Here is a 16,783-nt window from a genome sequence, read left to right as displayed (position 1 = left end):
TTCTGTTCAAACTATTAAAATGAATAATCAATGTCTTAAGACTTTTTTTTTAATCATGGAGCAAGGCAGCTGTATCAAGTTGCATGACTTGCAGGGCTAAATTAATGTCTGTCTTTTCTCCTTTTTGGGGTGGGGGAGAGGAATAAAGTGAAATTATGTAATTAAGTTCCTTTGTACAAAATATTAGGATTTCATTTTAGTTAAATTTTAAATGAACATGGGGTGCTTTTTTGTTTAATACATTAGGTTTCCCTGTTTGGAAACATTTTTGTTAATACTGTACTATGCTGTCTGTAATTTGTCCTTATTTTGTACATGGAAAAAGTAAAACATTGCAGCCAGGTACAGATGAGGTCTGGGATACCTTTTAAAAATGTTAATTATAAAGCCATTAGTTTATTTAGTGATATGGCAATTATGGGTTATGTTTTCTACATTCTTTTTGAAAAAAAGAACTATCCCACTTTGTTTCTCTTATGAAGAGTTGTTGAACACATGAAAATGTCAAGATAGAAATTCTAGATTTATCTGAAATTAATAATAGACTAACAGATGTAGAAATTGCGAACACCACCTGTAGTAGAGAATGGTGCTTGCTGCTGATTCTTTTTTTTTTGTTTTGTTAAGTAAAAGTATGATGTGGGGCCTCTTATTGTCTAACCTGATTTGTGTCAGTTAAGACAGTTCTTTGTAAATATCAGCTTTTATGTGTTTGTATTTGAATTACTGTGTTAATGTAGGGCCAGATTCTGAAACTCTTACTCAAATTGAGTAGTCCCATTTAAATCCAGTGTGATTGCTCAAGGAACTAGATACTGTTCTTCATGAGTGTGAGTATTGCAGTTCAGCCCCTAAAAATTAATGTGAATCACATAAGCAGTGTAACAGTTTGGTTTAGCTTCTTAAAACTATGTTGGTGGACAAATGTTAAAAATATACATAGTATCTTTAAATTCTTGATTTTTTTTTTCTTGTTTTGTAATTGAAAACCCTGCCTAACAAACTGCAGATACTATGTAAATACAAACACTGCCTTTACCTTTCATAATGGTGAGAGTAAGTAATCATTTGAGACAATTTACCAAGGATTGCATAGATTCTCCATCACTGACCATTTTTAAATCAAGATTTATTTATTTATTAAGAGATATACTCTGGGAATTATTTTGGGGAAGTTCTATGGCCTGTGCTCTACAGGAGGTTAGACTGGATGTTCACAATGATCCCTTCTGGCCTTAGAATCTATGAAACTATGAAAAGGACAATGCATGTCTGCAGCAACCACAGAATGGTATTTTGACAAAAACGCTGGTGATATTGACTTTTTCTTGTTTCCCTCCCTTTACAGCAGGGTTCTCAAACTGGGGGTTGGGACTCTTCAGGGGGTCACGAGGTTATTACAGGGGAGGTCGCGAGCTGTCAGCCTCCACCCCAACCCCCACTTTGCCTCCAGCATTTATAATGGTTTTAAATATATAAAAAGTGTTTTTAATTTATAAGAGGGGGTCGAAATGGGAGGCTTGCTATGTGAAAGGGATCACTAGTACAAAAGTTTGAGAACTAGTGCCTTGAGTGGCCAGGTGTCCAGATTTTGACTGGAAAGTGTGGTTGAAAAGCGGACCTCCTCAGTGTCCAGTCAGATCTACTGACCGGACACCCAAAGTCCAGTTACTGCAGGTGAGGAGGCACTGGGTCATCACCTTCGCCAGCCCCTACTCAGCCAGGGCTGCCTCCTACCTGCATTGGGCAGCTGCAGGTCCCAGCCCTGGCTCTGCAGGCAAGTCCCTCCACGGAGGGAAGAGCATGAATGGAGGCAAGGCCTTGGGGGAAGAGACGGGACGGAGTGGGACCTTATGGGGAAGAGGTGGCAGGGGGTTTCCATCACTCCTGCAGGAGTGTCCATTTTTTAAATATTACAAAGTTGGCAACCCTAGTCCTTTGTGGTCCAAAGTGAGAGGGCATCCTGATCAAGCTAGAAGATGGCTGGCTAAACAGGAAGTTTGGAGACTCTTAAAGGGTATTTTTTATACAAAAGTGTCTTAGGTAGCAAGTACAAAGGATAAACGTTTAGCTGTGGAAGATATAATTATAGTTTTGGATACGCATTTGTTCAGAAATTAGTAAATGTTTTTAATGATGAATATAATTCAAAGAGGGAAGTATTATATTTACCATATTATGAAATAGGTGAGTTAAATCTATGGTGGCTTTCTTTTCTTCCTTTTTATTAAATTTCTGCTATCTAGAAAAGTTTGATGCTGAAAAACAACTGTTTTGAATCTGGTTTATTTATTAATGTCCCTGGCACATTACATGAAAAGCAGTACACATAAACAGATACAATTGGAAGGTATGTTTTGGCAGTTAGTGGTTTCATGCACTTGGCCCATGAGCTAGATCCAGCCTGCTTGATGGGCCTATGACAAACTCAAATGATGTAGAATTCAAGTTTTCATTTCAAATTTCTAGGCCTCATGGTTGCAAAGATACAACCATCTGAATGTGTCGATGTCTAGCTTGAAGCAACTATTTTCCAAATTTTGACTTTTACTTTCATCTTGTTGAGGTGTTACTTCTGAAACCTAACAATCACACTTTAAAAACAAGAAAATTTAAAACAATTTGGGTGTACAACTTTGCCCAGCTTGCAGTTACTGTAATTGTGCATTGAAATTGCGTAATGGCACGTGCCACTAGTTCTATATACAAAGGGCAGAAGTGACACTGATTTTAGAAGTGCTTTGTATCCTTTTTTTCCTGCCAAGTGTAACAGTAGCTTTATTAAGGGCCAAATTCTGCTTTCAGTTACACTGGCACATCTTCCACTACAGTAAATGAAAGTTGCCTCCGTAAAACTGACTAAACGAATTGGCTCTAAAACAATAGTTATTACTAAGGGCCATATTCTACCCATAGTCTTTGTGCAAATCTCCCGCTGGGCCTGATCCAAAGAGGTGCTAAACTTTTGTAACTCAATGATAGTAGTAGGTAGTCAGCAGCACTCAGTATTGTGGTCGTTTTTATTAATGGGAGATTGGCTGGCTGTTGATTTAGGATATTATCCTAATTTAGTAGTTCTGTTCTACAGACTGTAATAACAAAAATGTATTTTGGCCAGTGCTGCAGAATAAATTTGATACTCTTTCAGTAAGGGCTCTGTAAATGTTTTGATTTCGACAACATTTAAAAAAAATTGTTTTAAGGACTGGCGTTACTATAATATAGTACAAAGTCCTGAAACTTTTGGTCAGTAAGAGCAACTCTGCTCACCTAGCTCATCAGAGCAGTCCCACAGTAATCAGGCTACTCACATGAATAACACAAACAGAATTTGGCCCCCTATGAAAATCTTGCAAGCATTTTTCTTAAGCAGGAAGGAAGAGTATTTAGATCTGGAGAGACACTTTTATCACAATGAATACACACTTTCTTGAAGCTGGATTATTTTGCACAAGTCATGCAAAGCTGTATGCATAGTATTATTTGCCATACCAGCAGTCTGAGCATGTGCTTTATTGATGATTGTTTTTTTTTTGCTTCCACAGATTTCAGGAAACCTTACTGTGCCTTGGATTACAGGGTGTTCCAGAAAAAGAGCAGTAAGTACATTTCACTTGAAGCAGCAAATGGGCCAAGTAAAGGCATGGAAAAACATTAAAAAAATTTTTAATGACGTCTAGAAAAAATGTCACTTTGAGTATTTGGTAAAACGGAAACTTGTAGGGGGTCTTTTTTTGTTTTGTTTTTGTTTTGTTTTTTTTTGTTCATAGTAGCCACAAACAGTAGCCTGTAAATATACCCCATAAAATAGCTATACAGTATCTAGTGTTGTTTTAAAAGCCCAGAATTGAAATCCTAGGTCAAGTCATGCCACCTTTAGTCCCACTATCTGTAGTGCACAAATAGGGATTATTTCCATGAGTAAAGACTTCAAGACTTGGTGCCATTTGTGTTAAAGATGAAACAAAGGCTGGTCATGACCCAAAAATTCAGAGGGAAAACTAAACTCATAAGGAGACAAATCCTGGTTTGTCAGCCTGCTTGATCCTATCTGTATGTCTATATATAAAATATGAGAAGCAAGATTTAGACTAAAATGTATGTCAGTTATCTCAGGTATAATTTTTATTCACATTTTAGTTTTTATACCCTTGCCCATTAAGCAAAATCAACCAGATTAGTGTTCTGAAGTCATAAGGCATTGCTAAATATAGTATAAAAATAAACGTCTATTCATATTTACAAACTTTTATTGAAAACGTCATAACTTTCCAATCTTCCAGCTCGAAGTCTATTTTCCTAAAATAATCACTGTCAGTGTAGCAGTGGGAGGGAAAATGTTTGCTCTCAGTTATTTACATGTAGTAAGATTCTGAGTTATAGAATGTATCAATTCAACTATCAGTAAATCCTATCTAGATATAAAAGCACCCCTATTTAATACATCTAATATTACTTTTTATAGATAAAAAGTTAGAGGCAGCTGTTGATGCTTACATGTTTTCCAAAGCATAAAAAGAACTGTTAAGATAAAGATGAGAAATAGATATGCTTTAAATAAAGGAATATTTTAGTAAAATGTAGTTTTTAAAAACAAACAAACAAACAAAAACCTTAAACCTAAATGTTGTGAGCTCGATAATTCAGAGAAATTTCACATTTTTAATAACGTTGCTCTTCTAGTCAATTATGCTGTGCACTCTACACATAAAATTTAGTCTGAGCTTGTGATAAGCATGAAAACGTTTGAATTTCACATTTGAAAAATGATTAAAATTGGGAAGAAAAGGGGTTTTCATATTGTAACCACATTCCAGTTTCTTTGATGTCTGTCAGCAGTTCCAGTGATGGGCCATGGAGAACTTTCTGGCAGACTGCAGATGTTCAGTGAATCACATGTGGCCTGCTCCAAAATCCATTGAAGTCGATGGAAGTCTTTCCATTGACTTAAATGGGCTTTGATTAGGCCTATGATATTGCCAGTCATCCTCATTCTCAGCTGCTAAATTACATTAAAAGACAGCTAAAATTAATTGTCTAATTACCTTTTCATGTAATCAGTTGCTGTAGTTGCCACAGGGGCTTTATGCTATCCTGCTTGGGAGGGCAGGTGGGCACAAGACAATCCCTAGTAACTTGCATTCCACACTATGGGGAAAAAGTGGAAGCTTCCACTATAGAGTAGATAGTCATAGCTTATCTAGCCTTTGGGAACAGGAGATATTTAGGGGGCAATATTTGCAGACAGGGTTAGAATGGATATATGGATTCTGTATGATTAAAGGGGTATTTGAATCCATGTCAGGAGTAAGATCAAGAGAAGTATAGTAGTGTTTTTAGACTTTGAAATGTTCAGGCGATGGGATGTATTGTGGTTCACAGTGAAATAGTGGTTGGAAGGGTGGGTGTTTATAGAATGTACATAGAGGGTAAGATAGATATGTTGTGATCTCGTTAGTGAGAAGGTAGAGTATGAGAGTAATCGTTCTTAGCCAATATATGAAGGATAAGAGATGAGATAATGATACAAAGGGAGAGCAATCTGGAGGAGAGTGTGTTCTGATGTGGGTGGATAATGGTTGCACATGTTGTGGAGTACCACAATATGGAGAGTATGGGATAGTATCAAGGGTACTTTATATAGGAACATAGCTCATACTAGAAATGTAGAAAAGAAACCATATGAGGATATAAAGGTCCTTTGGGGATGTAATAGGATGGTCAGGGATGTGAGAGTGCACAGTTAAAAAGTTGTCTGTCAAACCAGAAAGGACGGTTAACTTCATTTTCTCCCCATCCCTCATTTTTTATAAAAGACATGTAAGTATTTGCTGTTAATGACCCATCCAATTTGACTGCATCCATTGTTCCCACATAGAGTAAGTATTTAATTAACTCAAAATTAAGCCGGCTCATTTCTGTAGTGGCTGCCAGCGCCTACAGGAGGAAATTTCCACAGCCCATTTATCTCAGACATGGCTTCATAAACACACATGTTTCATATCTTTACTACTCTTGTCACAAGAATGTTTTTGCTTTAAGGTTTGTCTTAGCCTGAGTTATCTACACTTCAGTTAACTACTCTCGAGTTTCCTTAGTTCAAACAACATCTGAACAGCACCAAATGGTAGTATGAGCATCACAGAGTAGCTGCATCATTAGCAGGACTCAAGCTTTTTTGTAAGCTCTCCGGGAAAGGAGCCATGTACTACTCTGTATTTTGTACAGTGCCTACAACAATGGGGCCCCGTTCGTGGTTGGTTGGCACTACCATAATAGGCATGATTAACAATTCATATACCCTCTGATGGGCCAGGCAGCGCTTGAGCTGGAGATTTTTGTGCATGAGTGGGAATCTGATTAGGGGCAGCACTCAAGTTATATTTCTAGCTAACACTGTAGTGTAGAGAAGTCCTCGGTCTCCTGAGCTGACGCTGACTGCATGTGTGCACATGTACGTACATATTTTTTAAAAATAATTCTCTGAATGAAACCAAAACTGAAATAGCTGTTCTCCTGATTTCCTACTGCTGGAATGTGCACATATTCTCTGGCATAATTTTCCTGGGGAATAATCGTGTTCCATAAATACAATGTCAGGATGGATGAGTTTTGTGTAATGGCCTCAGAAACCATTGTTTTCCTGTGAAGATTGGAGTTACAGTCCCTAGAGTTAAGCATCACAAGATTGGTGGTGAGGTGCTTGGCTCTGGCATTCACTTCCCATCTAATAAAAAACCGCAAGTTTATTTTATATATATATAAAACCTCAAGTTTATTTTATTTTATTTATATATAATATATATAGTGGGGTTTGGGGCCCATGGCAAGATCTCTGTCTTCTGATGGGCTACTTCATTAGGGGTAGAAAGCTGAGGGGTTCTTTATACTGTGGGTTTAACTTGTCTGTATGTCTCTGCTTTGGCTTTCATTACTGCTATGTACAGAGAAGTTAATTTGTTTTACAGCAGTTTGCATAATTTACAGCAATCAGTTTCAGAAACAATGTAATAGTAAGATACTTTAAAGTTGCTATTAGCAGTCCTCCCTCTGTAAGTCAGAATGCACTATATTTTCAACGGTAGAATAATTCTAGTGACAGACTGATGTCGCAAAGAGCAACTGGGAAACCCAATGGAGTGAAAAATAGCTCAGCACAGCTCTTTAGAAATGCAGAATAAGATTTTGTTTTCATTTTGTTTTTTAAAAAAAGCCCTGCTAATGGAAAGAGCAATGAAGACCGCTCCAAGTGAGCTCCCTCAAAATGAAACTTTTTACCTACCGTTTACATTACTTTTAAACTAATTTTAGAAATTTCTTGTTCTCCTAAATCTTAGAGAATCCTTGAAATAAGCTTTGAAATATACTTCTGATTTTATTTATTTTGCTTTATTTCATTTTAATTTACATGAAATGAAATCTTAGATTGTAGATTAGCTTGTCATGTACAGGAACTAAATGTGCTGATGTAGATCCATAATTAATTTAGCTTATGTAGTAACTGTAAATCTGCTCTGGAAATACAATGATATGTGTGCCAAGAATGCTGTTTAGTAACCTTGGTTAACTATCTTGATATTAATTTGTGTTGTTAAATAGCCTGAATCAGTGCAATTGAAGATGCTTTGTAAACCATTTTCGACTGTTGCAGGTTTACTAGTCTAATAAATGACAGCAGTTTCCCATCTTTCACATAATCTCTCTATTTGAACATGGCAAATTGTATTCTAATGAGATCCAAGAAAAGGACAAAATAATTTGTATTTGTCTGAACATGTGGTAGGAAAACAAAATATCTAATTTTGTGTTGTGATTCAGAATAATCTAGGGTAGGGTTCTAAATAGAGTTGTGTAGAGAGAAATTGGAGAAAAACAGAAGGCTGTACAGTGTTAGGTATTTAGGGTGTACAGTTGAACTTCATTTGAAGTGGTATTTCTGGCAGCCTTTAAACGTATGCGTTTGTCTCCACATGGAATTGTTCCTGATTAGCTGTTCCTGATGATTCAGGAACAAGTCTGTGTGAACAAACCCTCAGATTATCTCTAAAGAAACAAAATAACTTTGCCTCGAGAAAAATAGTAGGCTATATGTAACATCTGTTTAATTCAAATATCTGAAACACTTGGGAGGTAATATATTAAACATCCAACACCCGATCCCTTCAGTTAAGGGCTAAGAAAGTTTACAATCCGCATCTGTCCTCCAAGGAGACCTCCAAGGACAGAGAAGAATTGACACTCCTGGTGTGTCTCAGACAGAACACTTTTATTTAAAAGAAAGCAAAAAACCCTATTGTGTTGTTTGTGAAAGTTGCCCCAAGCAGCAGATGGGTTCCTCTTCATGTCATTATAAATTAAAAGAAATAATCACAAAAAGGATACTTCCCCCTATACACACACACATACTTGGTAGATCACCTTTAAAAAACAACAATCTCTTACTAATAAAAAATGTTGTTGTGATATTTCCTTGTAGACTTATATCATTTGACTTTCTGCTATCTATAATAGTATCCACAGGCCCTTCTGAGGAACTGATCTAGAGTCAAAACCACAGTCTTTTTTCATACCCTTGGCTATAGATAGGAAATCATATTGGTGCTTCCTGTGAGATCTGTTTCCTTTGAGAGTTTTAACCTAGTGTAAGTAATTGGCAATTTACAGAAGAAGAAAATAAATAAAACTGTTAGATATTAAATACATGGATTATATATGCTGATGCTTCTGTCATTTGTGTACATAAGTGGCAAGTTTGTATGTGCACATATGGAGGACCTGGTATGGAAAACAAACCCTGGGAATTGAGGTGAGAAATGTAGTTTCATCTAAACAACTAATTTTTTCTTATGATATACAGCTTTAACACTAGCCCCTTCATCAGCTTTTAAACTAGGATTTTCAGTGGCAGATACTAGGGTTCATTTTGAAGTAACTCCTACATACTTGCTCTCTTGCTTGCATTTTAATTGAATGGCATGATGCATAAATTGCACTGATTCTAAAAGAATATTCACAAGTCTTTCAGTATGGTTTTAGGTTTCCATCTGTAATAAGTCTTCAGAAGGAGAAATGGAAATGACATATATAGTCAGATCTTCAAGCTCAGGACCCCATGTGGGAAAGCAAATGTGCATTAAAGCCACTTTTGTCCTCCTTTGGCATCAATAAGAGCAGCCTCAGGGCTGCTGTTACACGCTTTGGATGCAGTGGCCTCATGGGGGCTGCTCTGCTGGCTGGAGATTGCCAGAGGGCCTCCTCGACACATTCCTGACAAGTCTCCTATGAGGAGAGGAGGCTGGGAGTGGATGGCACAGAGTTAATGTATTATGGGTGCTCAGCACCTTCAAAAATCAGGGCACTTATGGCCTTGCCTAGCTATGGACTGACATGCCTGCCTTTAAACACGCAGGTTTGAAAATTTTGGCCAAAGTGTGCCCATGAGATTTGTCCTCATCATACCTGAAAACATATCCCTCTGTTCATTCTTTCTTGTCTTAAAAACTTTCCCTATGTGGCTGAGTTAGCTGGATATGTAAGTGTAGTTCAGCCTTACTTCTCTGTACAGTGGCATGAATATAACCCTCACTGAAGAGAGATGCTTTTAAGTGTTCCAGTGAAATCTTTTTGATTTGGCCAGTTCTTGACTGAACAATCACGTGCTCTGTATGCAAAGTTATTAGAGTGATGGCATATGTCCGTTACACAATGGATGGGTGCATCTCATGTAGTGGTGCCAGAGAGTTTTCTCTAGCAGTGGCCAGGGCCGGCTTTAGGAAGTGCGGGGCCTGATTCGAATAGTTTCGATGGCGGGTCTTTCACTCGCTCCTGGTCTTTGGCGGCACTGAAGGACCTGCCGCCGAAGACCTGGAGCGCTGCTGGGTGAGTAAAAATTAAAAAGGCGCCTAAGTTAGGCGATTTTCTTTAGGGCACAGGGCCCTCTTAGGCACCGGCGCGGGGCCCTCTCAGGCGCAGGGCCGATTCAGGGGAATCAGCCTAAAGCTGGCCCTGGCGGTGGCCATGTCTGCTCGCTGATGTTCCTTGACTCCGAGCCGAGGCTATAAAGGGGTGGAGCCGTCCTGCTCATCCTTCAGTTCCTTCCCACCATCTGTGGTCAATCGGAGCATATTGTCTGTTTGTTCCTTCAGTGGAGATTGCATTAAATGTGCAGATTTTAGTTAGTCCTACTTAAAAAGTAGGAAACCATCCACAAGTGCTACATACCTTAGTAAATGGAAACATTTCTTTATCTGGGTGGGTATGCCTACACTGCAATTAAACACCAGTGGTTGGCCTATATCAGCTGACTCAGGCTCACAGGGCTCAGGCTATGGGGCTGTAAAATTGTGGTGTAGATGTTTTGGGTCCAGGCTGGACCCTGGGACCCTCACCCCCTTGTAAAATCACAAAGCCTGGGCTACAGCCCAAGCCTGAACATCTGCACTGCAATTTTATAGCCTGCAGCCTGAGCGCCGCGAACCTGAGCCACCTGACGTGGGTTAGACCTGGGGCATTTAATTGCAGAGTAAATATCCCCTGGGTCTCCTATGCAATCTACCATTCAAAAGATTTTTGACTATTTCTTACACATAAGAGTCAGGTTCGGAGGTCAGCTCTATATAAAAGTGCACCCTGATCACAATTTTGGAGTTTCACCCTCACGTCATGGGACTGCATCCTCCAACCTTATGACCACCTTAATGGTTTCTTAAAGGCCTAGAACGATTGTTCCCTCCTATCAGGGACCCTACTCCATACTGCGATTTTAACTTAGTGTTATTAGCCCTTATGGGCTCCCTTTCGAACTGTTAATTACCCATTTGTTACACCTTTCTGCAAAGGTGGCTTATCTAATAGCCATTGCCTCGGCAAAAAGAATGGGGGAATTACATGCTCTAGTGCAGGGATCAGCAACCTTTGGACCCTGGCGTGCCGCGTGCCAAAGATTGCTGATCCCTGCTCTAGTGACTGTTCATATAGTGTTTGTGTTTTTGTTTTTACAAGAATGCTGTACAGTTTAGGCTAAACCCTAAGTTTCTCTCCAAAGTAGTATCTGATTCCACCCCAACCTATCTCTATACACTTACCAATCTTCTTTGCAGGGCCTCATACTGAAAAAGATGAGCAAAAGCTCTGCACTCTGGATGTTTGCTGAGCACGAGCTTTTTATCTGAAAAGAACAAAGCCTTTTGTGTCTCTTCTCAGTTGTCTGTCTCCTACTCAGAATGAATAGGAAGGCATCCTGTAACAGTACGACTGTCCAATTGGATCACTAGCTGAATTATATGCTCAAGATCCAGGGCATCGTGCTTATAGAAAAGCTCTCTGCACACTCAATCTCTATGGTATTTGTGGGAAATGTTCCTGTCGTGGATGTCTGTATAGAGCGGCAACATGGTCTTCAGTCCACACTTTTGCTAGACATTACAATCACATCAAGAGAAGATGCTAACGTAAGGAAAGAGTCCTCTCTTCAACTAAGACTCCTAGCTCCCCCAGAAACTGCTTGGGAGTCACCTGGTGTAATGGACATATGCAGTTACTCGAAGAAGAAAAAACAGTTACTTGTCCCTGCCAGCAGGTATATGGGATCTTGGGGAGCAATTACCACACGGGTGGGGTGCAAAATAAACTTTATTAAGAAAATACAAAAAACAGGGAAAATTCAATAGTGAGGGGTATGGGGGTTGTTAAGGTAGACAATTGGGGAGGGGTTTCTTTTTGGTGAACAGTAAGGGGGTTTCAATAGTGGGGTACAACACAGTAGGATACAATACAGTGGGTAATCAGTTAACACTGAGGTATAAATGTAACAGGTAGCTAGCGATTTCTATGTAAAAAGGTGTGTCACAGCAGCATATAACCAACTAACAGTTATGGATAAAATGTGTTAAATAACCAACAATTTTAGGTAAAAATGTGTCACAGTGGTGTAAATGTAGAATGTGAGGGGTATCAGAGAGGAAGAAAGTAACCAATGGGGTTTTATGCTAGAGATTTAAACTTAGTGAGACAGAACAAACAGGCTGCAAGCTTAAGCAGCAGAGAGAGTGTAACAAGGTAGAAAGACACAGAGAAGCTGGGGGGGGGCGGTGTTTGCAGTGGGAAGACAGACAATTACAATTATACAGAACACAGCAAAATCTTATCTATGATCTAACTTAACCAAGACTACACAAATGAAAACACAATGCAACAATTCTCTAAGCCTAACTTACAAAGTATAATGCTAAACTTAACTTAATGGGTGCACCTTATGCTAAGGGTAGTTTCAGAGGGCTGAGTGGTGTGTGTCCAGGACACAGCTCCAAAGAGGGCGGGGGTGACTGCAGCAGTGGGGTGGCTGCAAGCAGGCTTATTTCTAGCAGCAAAGGCACTGCAGAACTAGAAACAGATTACAGATACAGACCAAGGAGTTAGCTTGGGTCTGTCTGTTGGGGAAACAGAACCAGCAGCCAGGACAGGCGGGGGGGGAGGGGGTAAGAGAGGTTTTAAGACACAGACCAAGGTTTAGCTTGAGTCTGTGTGCTGGGGAGACAGAACCAGCAGCCAAAATAATAACATGAAAGTATAGAAAGTTTCACAGAGGGATTCTTACCATCCCCCAAGGCAGCAACAGAGGCAGAAGCAGCAAGAACATCAGAAGGCTCGGTACAGTCTTGATAATCAGGAGATTTCTCAGGCAGCAATTCGTTCTTCGTGAGGGGGGTTCAAAAACGGGGGTACGCTCAAAAATAAAACGAGAGCGGAGAAAGGACCCCCAGAACCCCTGGTTGATCAGACCAGGCAGCAATGCAAGAACCTTTCTGAAGTCTGTTCAGAAAATGTCTGTTTTTAAAGGCAAACCCTGGCAGCTTCCCGCCAGTAGCTCTGATTGGCTCCCCCTCTTACAGGGAGGAGAGAAGGCAGAGGAAAAAAAACTGCAGGCAGCCACCAAGACATGTCTGGACTAGCCCTGAGCCCAGAGGTATGACTCATGCCCAGGATCTTAAAAACACAATAGGTCTTGCAGCTCTGGACAGTGCTCACCCTACACCAAGCCCAGGTTTTAACAAGGTGATAACAGGATTAACCCTTTGAACAGGGCAGTGGTCCCACTTAGCATAAGTGGCCATCCCTTTGAGAAGGGCAATGGCTCTGGTTAAACAACTTAAGGGGCCCTGGTAAACAACTTAACAGCCAGGGAGGGGCGGCCACAGAGGAGAACAAGAACAAAATGGAGTAAGGGGACAGCTTTAAGAAACAAAATGGAGCTGTAACAGACATTACTCACCTTGGAGCACCTGTCACCCTTTGAGATGTGTTGCCTGACCCACCCTCCTTCTGCAATACAGCGGAGTCTGTCATCTGAAGGTCCGGTACGAGGAACTGGATGACGCACAGGGCAGCTCTGCCCCATAATAGTCTCAGCTTGCTGCATGAGGAACACCAAGGTGAAGGCATGTCTGCCCCTTTGTGCATTGCAAGGGGAAACCCTCTGGCACAGGTACATGGGATATACACACACTTAGTGTAATGGACACATGCAAAACACCTCGAAGAACAACAATAGGAGAAGGTGAATAACTGTTTTTTATGTTTGCACAGCTTATTCACAAAGCTTATAAAATGTACAAAGGAAGGCTGCACTAGGCATACAGGTGCAGCTGCACAGTGAAAAGTTTTTCTGACCAGGAAAAATTCCTGTCCATTTCAGCTGTAGTGTGGTCTTTTATTTTTAAATTGAAGAAATGTGTGATGTGTTTTGCTTTTCTTAAAATGACTGGATCATTCTTGCTAAAAATTCCTTTGAAATCACAAAGGTAGAAGCAAATCCTAGAAAATTTCAGACCCAAATGTGAAAATTTGAAAAAACAAAGTTGAACAATTGAGTAACTAGAATGGAAACAGTAATATAATCTTAACCATAGTAGTTACTGCTACTCCACGTGTAATTAAGGTTATTGAGACTTGTGTTTTGATATGGGTGAAAGCTTGGATATTTTTGGGTGTTGTGGATTTTTAACCTTGCAGCTTAAAAAGAAAAGTATTGATGCAACAGCTGAGATAAACAAGATAGTATTGCAAAATCTCTCCTCCTAGTGTATTCACTCTCACTCTGAGATGGACATTGTACTACACATTAAACCAAAATAAGTTAACTGGAAGTGATACTTCCAGACTCCTCTATCTTAACCCCATCTACAAGAGTGACACTGGAATTCTAGTATTCCTTAGTCCTGATATACTGATAGTTGCCCACAGTCAAGGGTAGAAGTTGGTCTTTTTGAGCGACAGCATTGAAGTTTTGCCTAGAACATGGAATCACAATGTGAGGGGTTATGGGCTAAGCATTGTTGGAATACAGAGACACTCAGAATACAGGTTCAGATCTCGGCAGAGTCCTTTCTGCTCTTCTTCCTTCTGAGACAGATGGGATAAGTCTATGCAGTTTACTATATGTGGGTGTTATGAATGAGATCTTAAAAACAGAGGTTCTGTCTACTATCTGTGTCTGTTAAGGGTCAGACGGTGTGGTTGGTCCAAGTGAGGGTCATGGAGAAGCATCAAAGCAGCAGGAGACCTGCAAGGGAACTTGTCCTGAATTCCAGGGGAATTCATTTTGGAGGACAATTCTGCTACCTTTTGAATATCACCTTGTACTAACAGTTCTTTTGGCTAATGGGTAAGAAATCAGGGGCAATGGGACTAGACTCGCCCCATCCCATCCCAGTCCTGTCAGAGTGCTGGTGATAGCTGGAAGCAGTCCATATGCTAAGAGAGTTCAAGGACTATTATTCCTGGCCTTTGTGTGTAAACACAAGAGTAAGGAGATGAAGACTCTTTTGTGCCTTCTTTCACCACATCCCGTTCCTCAGACCAAGCAATAGTTTAGGCCAAAAGATTTCATGGCATTTCTTTGTTGGTTTGACTCAGTTTCTGTGCCTACAAAGTTTCGCTCATCTTACTCTTGTGAACTGTGCTATGAGACAGATGGGTGCTGCCCTTCATCCCAGAGATGTTTGCACTTCACTGGTATTATATGTACACCATGTGAGAAGGACTTTGGGATGAAAAACATTTAGTGTAAATATGTTTACCAAAAAGACTGAGATCCTGACAGACTGGAGGATCACGTTAAGACCATAGCATCTTGGTCTCCCTCTTATTTTCTCACTTCTCATTAGTTCTTTTCTTTTTCAACCAGAGAAAATATTATTTGTCTATTTTACTAAGCTATAAAAACAAAAATCAGAAATACCTGTATTAGGTTCTGATTTCCATGGCTGGACAAGAGATGGCATCTCATCCTGACAGACGATTATCTGGCATCAATGAAAAATGCATTTCTCACTTCCCAAGTGGACTGTGGCAATATTACCCTGACAGTCCCGTCTAACCCTGTGATTCTATCTACTTGAGTGCAGAGTTGTCAGTCCTCAAGAAACTCCATCTAGTCTAGTACAGAATGCATTAGCACATCTCCTCAGTAACTTGGTCTGTGATGAGTATATCAGACCTGTCATCTGCTCTTTACACTGGCTCGCCATTGAATACTATGTCAAATTCAAGGTCTGTGTTCTCCTCTTCAAGACAAGTTTCAGAAGGGTAGCCGTGTTAGTCTGTTTCAGCAAAAACAACGAGGAGACTTGTGGCACCTTTTAAAGACTAACACATTTATTAGAGCATAAACTTTCGTGAGGTCTGACCCACTTCTTCGGATGTATGGAGTCTTATTCAAGATACTCAATGATTTGGGCCAAGGATACCTAAAAGGTAACTTAATCTTTGTGATGAGGGTTATGGCCCCTCAGGCACAATGGAACTGGCTCTTGCAAGGTAAAGCTCTTTGGTGCAGTTGTTGTGGGCCATGGAGTTTTTATAACATGTTGAGGGGGCCTCTGAAAGAAAAAGGATGAGAACCCTTGGTATAAGCAGCATATAACGCAGGGTCTGGCAGAGTTGTTGATTCAGTTTGCTCCCTAGGACTGCTTTTTGAAGCTAATATTGAAGCTTTTCACCAGAAAACTGTCTCAAATCTGCTCTTCAGAATATGGATAACAAAACTGATAAATTTAATTCCAGGGGGTAAATATTTACCCATCATTTGATACCTGGAAGTATAAAGCAAAGACTTGGACCAAAAAGTGACAGAGATGTAAGAGGAGGAAACAGAAGTTAAAACAGAAGAGAAAGGAGGTGGTGGCTTGCAGATGCAAAGGTCTTGCTAGAATTGGGGTTCTAGGGTCATGTGATGAGGCTTCCCCTTTCAAGGTTTTGAGAGAAACGTGTATTTCCATTGTGATGTAAAACTTTCCTAGTAAGAACCATTTTGTAAGGTGAAGAAACTTGTCCCCGCTACTTCTGCCTAGGAGCAATACCAGCATGCTTTTCCTTGTACTTGCTCTTGAAGGAGATGTACAGTAGCAATTTAAAATACCTGATTTGACATGTAAATGAAGCAAAATGTTATTTGGCTAGTGGCATCTTAAAGACTAGAGTTTTTTTCTGACAAGGAGGTAAAACTAAAATTGTCTTAAATTTCTTCTGCATGGCAGCAGTAAGTGGAAAAGCAGGGTTTCTGTAGGGATGTCGCCAAAGGGCATTTCCCACAGTTTTACTTTAAGACACATTTGCTTTGATCAAGTCCGTTCAGACTTTTTTTTTTTTTCCTCTACATGCAGTGGCCCACTAGGTACTTTGTTTCTGTTGTCCGTGGTGCTTAACAGTGACAGGGAGCAAACTACAGTCATTTGATTTCTCTAATAAAAATTCTATAAAAACAATTATAGGAGATTGCTTATCT

At 39.9% G+C, this 16,783-nt stretch overlaps 1 protein-coding gene across 9 annotated transcripts in view; it reads left to right on the top strand.

Moving 5' to 3' along the window:
• The window catches only part of HDX (highly divergent homeobox), a 91,705-nt gene that overhangs the window by 34,446 nt on the left and 40,476 nt on the right, over window positions 1-16,783 (top strand). For all 9 annotated transcript variants that reach the window (XM_045030632.1, XM_045030630.1, XM_045030628.1 and 6 more), the window contains one exon: window positions 3,546-3,599. In XM_045030632.1, the coding sequence (XP_044886567.1) occupies window positions 3,546-3,599 (54 nt within the window). The remainder of the gene's footprint in view (window positions 1-3,545; window positions 3,600-16,783) is intronic.

Source organism: Mauremys mutica, chromosome 9 (assembly GCF_020497125.1).
Source record: "Mauremys mutica isolate MM-2020 ecotype Southern chromosome 9, ASM2049712v1, whole genome shotgun sequence".
NCBI classification, from domain to species: Eukaryota; Metazoa; Chordata; order Testudines; family Geoemydidae; genus Mauremys; species Mauremys mutica.
Note: the sequence above shows the minus strand (reverse complement) of the source record. Positions and strands in the feature narration are given on the sequence as shown.